The sequence below is a fragment of the Melospiza georgiana genome, chromosome 13 (genome assembly GCF_028018845.1).
Source record: "Melospiza georgiana isolate bMelGeo1 chromosome 13, bMelGeo1.pri, whole genome shotgun sequence".
Taxonomy (NCBI): Eukaryota; Metazoa; Chordata; class Aves; order Passeriformes; family Passerellidae; genus Melospiza; species Melospiza georgiana.
In genome coordinates, this window is record NC_080442.1 from 10,134,587 (window position 1) to 10,142,812 (window position 8,226).

The window sequence follows — 8,226 nt, forward strand, 5'->3', positions numbered from 1 at the left end:
CGCATCCCGAGGGGCGCCGCGGGCCGGGCTGCTGCCCGAGGGGCTGCGCCGGCAGGTAGAGCCCGGGCACGGGGAGAACGGGGCGCCGGCACCTCCGCCCGCCCCCGATGAGCCGCGCGGACCGCGGCGGGGAGCGCCTGGCGAGCGGTCCATGGCGCGCTTCCCTCACGGCGGCGGCGGCAGCGCTATGTTGGCCCGCTGCCTCCGGTGGCTCCGGCACCCCTTCGGGCGCTGTAAGGAGGGGTGGGGGAGTTGCGGGGCAGCATACACTGCCCAGCCCGCAGCCCTCAGGGGCTTTGGGGGATACACGCTCCCCAGCCGCACCGCGGGCCCTCTCGGTGCCCCTCAGGGGCCACCCGGCCGTGAGGCGGTGACCGCGGTTTGGGGCGATGGGCGAGCCCCGCCTGACACACGGGGCGGGACCCTCAGTGCGGGCGCGGGGTGCCCGGGAGGAGCTGGGCGAGGCCATTCTCACCGAGGGGGGAAATGGGGTTGCGCCGTGCGCGGAGAGGCCGCGGACAGGCCGGTTTCCCCCCCCGCTCCCGCCCTCATGGGCCGCGCCGCGTTTTGGCGGGTTTTTGGCGTGCGGGTGGCCGTCCCTCACAGCGTCTCTGCCGCTCCCTCAGCCATGCCCGCCTCCGAGGCCGTGCCGCAGCCGTCCCCCAGCAAGAGGCAGAAGGGCTCGGGGCCTGGAGAAGCCTCCGCACGGCTGCGCTTCACCAAGCTGTCCGAGAACGCCTTCGCTCCGTCCAGGGGCTCCGCGCGGGCTGCGGGCTACGATCTGTACAGGTGAGGGTACGGCACCCGCGGCGGGAGCTCCGCCCCGCTCGGCGAGCCCTGGGCACGGGGCTCCGGAGGCTGGCAGGGCCCTCGTGGCCTCTGGCCGAGCTGAGTCCCCGGACGGTCTCGCTGGCCGTGCAGGAGAGGAGGCCAGAACTGACCTGGCTCCCCTGCTCCCCCATCCCTCACCATTTTCCGTTATCTGTGGTCCAGCCGTGTTACAGCATAGATTGCATCAGGCACAGATGCAGTCGTTGGCTAAAAGTCAGGCTTGACAGAGCATCCAGAATTGCTGTTGGTGCTCACATCGGCCAGGTTGCGCTCCTCTTGAAAGGAAAATATGGTAGCGCACGTGGGCCCTCCTTGCCAGCAGTTGTGCTTTTCTGCTTTCCTCTTGGCTCCGGGGCTGCTGCCGGCCAAAGGGCCTTGGAGCCGTTTGATAATGCTCCTGGCTGGAAACCGCGTGGGTTCATGTACAGACTTAGGTTTTGGTTTGCATTAACAATGGCTTATTCAATGGCTTTCACTTTGTTCAGGAATACCCGTAGCTAGACTTGTGGTTATTTGCATAGTGCTTCTGCGATCAACTCACTCGTTTTGAACGAGTGAACTTTGCTGCTGCCACTTCTAACTTACCTTTTTTAGTATTACGTAGAATAACCAGCCTTTTTCTTCCTTCACCTCTCTGACTTTCCTGAAGATCTACTGTACTACACCTTACCCTTTTTTCTTTTTATCCCTTTCATCTCACCGGGTTTGTTTTTGTTCTTGTTCCAATGTTGCACTGTAGACTGGAAAAAGTCTGTTTTATAGAAAACCTTTCAGTGCGTCCCATCATTTGAAAAACAGCTCTTTGTCAAGGTCAAGACATGACAAGTATTGTCACCACTGCTTTTCATTAGGCTTCCAGTTGGGTAGCTTCAGCCAGTTCTTAAAATCTCTGTAGTTCAGAGTTTCCAGGAGAATTGTGTGAATCATGAACTGTCAGACTGCTCAGAAAAAAAACATTGTTGCCTAAAAGTTAACTTACTAGATTGTTAATTTTGATTGCACCTAGTTCATCTGCTGTACAAAGCTTAATCAGACTGTATTATTCATAAAGTTTTTGCTATTGCACAGAAAATGTACAATCACGTTCACCTAATGGTTATTTTAAACTTGAATTTTTTTTAATATCTTACTAATTAAAAAATATTTGAAACTGGCAGAAGTATGCTGTTCAAATGACACTTCTGGAATCTTAAACTAGCACCATCAGAATTGCAGCATCTTGTGTTTTAGGATCTGCATTCAATTTTGCAAATCTGTAAATATTTGTTGTTTAAATTTCATGGTATAAATTCCCCGACAAATCATTCTGGGTAATTTTGTATCTTAAGTTACAATAAAGAAACTTTAAAAAATATTCTATACAAACTAATGTTTCTTCCTTTAATGTAGTGCCTATGACTGTGTGATCCCCCCCATGGAAAAGGCTGTGGTGAAAACAGACATTCAAATAGCACTTCCTTCTGGCTGCTATGGCCGAGTGGGTGAGTACACAGCTGTCACAGGCTGCAGAGGCATGCCAGAACAGGTTGGACAGCAGCTTCACATTTAGATTCTGCCTAAAGCTTTCAGAATTAGTCAGCACAAAAAGGGGATGCCACATGGCTGTGTGATTTACTTAATCTTGTGGTGTTTTCCTGTTAGCTGTTGTCAGACACATTTGAGGTTTGGTGTGTGTCAGGTGGCCAAAGGATGATCAGCAAAAATGCCTGTACTCTACATACAACTTTAACTTTATAGGCCCCACAGTAGTTCATTATTTGTATGCAGCTTCAGAATTCAAACCACAAAGACTAATAGGTATTGGACATACAGAAAATGCATCCCTGGTTGTTTAAAAATTAACCCCAGAGTACCAGTGTAGTAGAATTTGATGACATATTGTGATAGAATAAGAAAGATATCTATACAAGATATTTTGTTTATTTCTGAATTATGTAGAAATTCTTTATGTAAAAAAGCATAGCCACTCCAGTGGAAGAACATGATCAGAGTTTGCCATGTCCTTTTATGTAAAAGAACACGTGCATTTCTCTTAGCCCAAAGAAAATTTTAAAGATCATAAGGTAAGTAAAAACCTAAATCCCCACACACAATTTTTCTGTGTATAACACTGCTTAGGAAATTCCTTGCCAGGTATTTTATTCCTTCATAACTTAAATGGATTGACCTAATATTCTGAGATGGTGCTGAACCAGTGGTAGTCACCAAAAATAAACCAAGATTAGACAGTCTGTCTGCTCCAGTTGCCTTCCTTGGAGAAACCTACTCTGCAATTGCAGGTCAAATAAAGATACATTTCCATTACTTTAAAATTGCAATTTTTTTGTTGCCTGTTGCAGCTGTTATTCTGTTTAATGTATATGTGAACTCTTAACATAATTCCTGTAATATGTTTATTTTAAAAAGACTGGAAACAATTGTCATTCCCAAGACTCTGTGCAAACACCCTATATAACCTATAAATACTTTTTTAAAGAAATAAATTGTAATACTTAATAAAAATTCTTTTCTAGCACCACGTTCTGGTTTAGCTGCAAAGCACTTCATAGATGTTGGAGGTAAGCTTTTTGTTCTTTTTATTAAGACTTGGTAAGTACTGATCACAGAAGTGCCTTAGTTTCACACTGTAGTGTGCAAATAAATGATGGCTTCCTGGGGACTCTGGCAAAAGGAGATACCTGGGTAACACCTGAGAGAGACAGGTCATCATAATTATGTTAACACTTTCTTAATTATAAGAAAGATTACTGATTTTTTTTTTAACTAATAACTGTATCATACTTCTGTAGGCAGTGCCTGCCATAGAAGTTACTTTTTGGCTTAGGCATTAAAGATGACTTCTTACATGCTGGTTTCTCCATTTTTTTAACCAGCAAATTAACTTGAGAATTGCTTGTTTTTCTGAATTTTCAAAACTCAGGGGATACTCCCAGTGCTACTAGCACCTTAATTAGGAAGCTGTTCAGCAATGCCATTGGATTAACCCAAAGCATTACATAGGAGAGCTCTGTAAATACTTTTCCACACTGGAACTAATGAAGAGATTGCATGGGAACTATGGATCATAGGCATTACAATTTTTTCAAAAGCTGAAGGAAATACTTTACAAAGTAGGTTTTTCTTCTAAATGTGCATTTTGTGGTTCAACATGAAAACTTCAAGGTAAACTCATGCTACAGTTTCTTCTGGTGTTAGTAATCTCTAATGGTAGTACTTTGTATAAACTGGGGAATGTCTTGAATAATTTTATTTTGGTATTTAAATTATTTCTGCAATTACACTTCCAAATATACATACCTAGGACCAAGGGAGGCCCAAACTCATATTTTCTACTGGAAATGCATTTCCTCTATCTGAGAGAAAAACTCTGAAGAAGCAGAATATCATTATTTTAATGTAGCTAGTCTTCTGAACTGTGCAGTTAATACAGCCATACAAAATAGAAGAGTAAGCCTGTTATATAGTCTTGGTACTAGATACAGCTGTATGACAGTCACTTCCTCACAGTCTGATTCTGTTACCTTGCCAGAGGTACAGGGTTGGATCTGTGCAAATCCACAGCTCTCAAATGAAATGTTAGAGTTAACAACAGATTTCTGCTTGACACTGAGTGAGCTGAAGTTAGCAGAACAAATGGGGCCTGAATTTAGTCCAGCTGTCTTGATTTCAGATAGGGTGTTACCACTAAAATTAGTAGTACAGTGGTAAAGCACTTCTTGACATGTGATGGGGTTTTTCAGTTCCTTTTGCAAGACTGATTAGCATTTTTAGATCTCAGTATTTGCATATATATTGTTAGTTGTGCATCAGAAGTATTAAGCCTGTCATTATGAGATACTGTAATCATTTATTAATCTAAACTTTAATCTAATCTAGTTATCTCATACACTGACATTTACTAACTGGGTACCTCTCAAAATTTCTCTTGACAGCTGGTGTTATTGATGAGGATTACAGGGGAAATGTTGGTGTGGTACTGTTCAACTTTGGCAAGGAGACATTTGAAGGTAAGTGTTAAGCCTGGCACAGCCTATTTTCAGCCATCTGACTGGGAACAAGAAACTAATTTTTTCTTTAAAAGTTTATGCAGAGGTGGAACTAGCTGGGAACATTTTTCTTCTCTCAGTTAACAAAAGCATAGATACTTTATAATGTCCTGTCATGGGAACATGTAAAGATTGTACTCATATTAAATTAGGCAGCATGCAAAAAAACTGCCCCCAAAACCAGCACACCGCCACAAAAGCAAACCAAAACATCCCTACTTAGCTAAGCTTTAGATTCACAAGCTGTACTGAAATGCAACTTTGTATCAAGTTACTATCTTTCTCTGAAAAACAAAATTAGCTAGGCAGTATTTGACAAAAACCTTGTCCAGAGTCCTGGGAAACCTGAGTAACAGACAGGATTTTCCCTTTATTACACCGTCTTTCTGCAAAAAGTCAGTTTTCAGTTTCAGTGCCCAGGTGCAAGAAGTGCTTTTGTGGCCTCTCCTGCATCTTCACATCACAAGCTGCTTATGGAAGTTCTGTGAGCCTGATTGGTTTTAGTGAGAAACTCAGTGTTCCTTTTATCAGTTTGCCTTTTTCTCCCCAAATTCCTGGGTCTAGTTCCTAAAAGGAGCTACATTGTCCATCCAGCTGTGTCTCCATCTCTGCAGCACTTGTACATAACGAACTTGGGATGCCAGAGTGTGGCAGCAGGAGTGAATGGAAAGGCCTTGGGCTGGTACAGCTGCTGACATTCAACATAGAAGGACCAAGCAAAACTTTGTCTTAACCTATATTTTTCAGGGTCTGTTAACCTCTGTTTAGATAAGTTTCAAATAAGTGTTTTCACTTTTATATATTCTGATATTCTTGAAAGGAGATTGTCTAAAGTCTGTATTCATTGTTCACTTTTTTGAAGGAACTAACAATATTTTAACTTCTCTGCAGTTAAAAAGGGGGATAGAATTGCCCAGCTCATCTGTGAACGCATTTATTATCCTGAGCTAGAAGAAGTTGAAGTAAGTTGACAAAAGAAAATATTTCTGCCTTTTCAATGATTATTAGTTTAAGATACTTGTATATAAGAGGAAATTTGTTATATAGAAAAATACTTGGCCAGAATTGCTTTCAATGGTAGAACTGCATAGCAGCAGTACTACCTGAATGAAAGTCTTGATTCTTTGTACATACTTGCACAGATGTTACTTTTTTTCCTTTTTTGGTAAGTTTTCAGAGTTTTAGAGGAATAGTTCAGTATATACTAGAAATGGTTGTCTCACAAGCATTTGTTTAAGCTTGTACAAAAGGTATTCTAAAGTCTCTTGCATACATTGTTTTCTTTCTTAATTATAGCACTTGTTACAAGTAAATGATAGACAATATCTCTTGTATAGAAACAAAAGGCAGGTTAAGGCACTAAACCAGCTTATCATCATTGATGTCTTTCAGACTCTGGATGACACAGAACGAGGTGAAGGTGGCTTTGGCTCTACTGGAAAGAACTGAAAATCACTGGAATACGCTTTCTGTTTTTGTTTTTTGTTATACTATTTCTAATTTTTCATCTGAATTAGAAGTAGGATTTCTGGAGTACATAAGAATATTTCAAGTTTTATTGAGACTTCTCTGTATCTATCCTCCAGTGAATTTGTCTGCATAATGAGCAAATATGCATGGCTGGCTTGACTTACTAGTTAATGTATTATTTTCTCTTTCAAGAAGTTTGGTCCTCAGCAATAAGAACATATTGTTTATGCGGCAATTATGATGTAATAAATGAAAAAAATAACTTAATGATCTATTTTATTTTACTCACCTAATCTACAACAGCCAATTGTTCCCTTGCCAGTTTTTGTTAGACTTCTGAAAGCTGTCTTCCACATGGCTCAGGATTTCATACTGAGACCCTGTTTCATACAGCATCAGTGACAGTACCAATAGGACTTCCCACTGTGACACCAAAAGCAGAATAAGACAAAGATATTCAATATTGCATCCTCTACAACCTGTCCAAATACTTGTGTTTCTGTGCAAAGCTAAAGTTCTGACCTTGATCCTCAGCTGATCTTCAAGTGGCCAGTTTTTCAGCTCTCTTATATTCAAAGTAATACCGTTTGAGTTAAATAACACAACTCACCTGGAAATAGCTTCTATGTAGTAAACAAGAGCTATGAATTACACTTTTGGAATATTTTTACAAATTTATCAATAGGTTTCTGTATGGAAGTAAATTCTGAATTATTGAAGCAATGCACAGTTTGGTGTTTTAAGGTCACTTTTGTCCAGTTAACAGAGAATGTTTTTTGAATCTGTCCTAAACTTGATTCAATAAGTGTGTGGAATTTCTTAAATGACTCTCTGACTTTTAGGTGAAAGAACATGCAGAGGAGAGAAGAAATAAAAAAGGAAAGAAAAGTGACTATTTTCCCACTTTACATAAAAGAATTAGAAAAGGCTCTGAAGCTCTCACTTTTTTCCTGCAGCTGTCTGTACTTAAGGATTTTCTTATCTGGAAGATCACAGGTAGGAAATTCTGTGCTTTAAGTTTTAGCAGTGGAAAGGGCACCTTTGTAGGCTGATGTTCACACTGCTCTTCTGCTGGGTAGTTTCAGCTCAGGATAATCCTGTTGGTATTAGTTTCATGTTCCTGTCTAGGACTATTTTTAGTGAAGTAGGCCTAAAATACCATAAATCTTATACATTTTATCCTGCCTGCCCCTGGAGCTGGAAAATAAAAGAGCAGTGTGACAGCATTCAAATCCCTTCAGCCGTGGGATAGGCATTACAATGGCTTGGCACTGCTGAAACAAGAAGTAGATTCATCTTTGTCTAGGGTAGAAGCCTTTTCCTCTAAGTGCTATGATATCCTGATCAGTGGTTTTGCTGTTGGTCCTTACCCCTCATCATAGCCCTGTGCTTGGATCTGTACCCCCAGACAGACCATCAGGAGCAGGCACATCCTGCAGAAGGCCCCTGTAAGCAAGAGCTCATCATACCAATGTAGTCTAAATGAACTGGGAAAGCTGAGCTTGACACTAATTTTGTTCAGTTCTATACCCTGCCAAAAAGGAACTTAAAGGCTATTTAAAGGCCTAAAAATCTATGATCCTTTTGTGAAAAGCTGTTTCCTCTTCTGGACTGTAAGTCAAAGTTTTGCTGCTGTTTTTAGTTTCTACCTCCCAAAGCAAACACCCAGCAGGGGTTCCACTGATGCAAGTCCTTTTTAAAAAAAGATGCTACAAGAGGCCTTGCTTGGAACTGCAACCTACAAAGAATAAGTTGGAGTTCATGTGATACTTATTATTTGCTGTACCTGGTGGAAAATTAACTGATTTCCATTTTTGAAAATAATGCTAATACAGATTCTGAGATAAGTATTTGCTAAAAAAAGCACAATCTCAAGAGC

At 41.7% G+C, this 8,226-nt stretch overlaps 1 protein-coding gene across 2 annotated transcripts; it reads left to right on the forward strand.

The window, feature by feature from the left end:
* On the forward strand, positions 1-6,614 carry DUT (deoxyuridine triphosphatase). Of its 2 annotated transcripts, none has more exons than XM_058033663.1 (7): positions 1-55; positions 627-789; positions 2,221-2,312; positions 3,345-3,389; positions 4,764-4,838; positions 5,769-5,839; positions 6,270-6,614. In XM_058033663.1, the coding sequence occupies exons 2-7, from the start codon at positions 629-631 to the stop codon at positions 6,324-6,326; spliced, it is 501 nt and encodes a 166-aa protein (XP_057889646.1). In that variant the 5' UTR covers positions 1-55; positions 627-628; the 3' UTR covers positions 6,327-6,614. The 2 variants fall into 2 exon arrangements, with proteins under 2 accessions (XP_057889646.1, XP_057889644.1); XM_058033661.1 differs by lacking the exon at positions 1-55 and adding an exon at positions 125-233.
* The last annotated feature ends 1,612 nt before the right edge of the window (positions 6,615-8,226 follow it).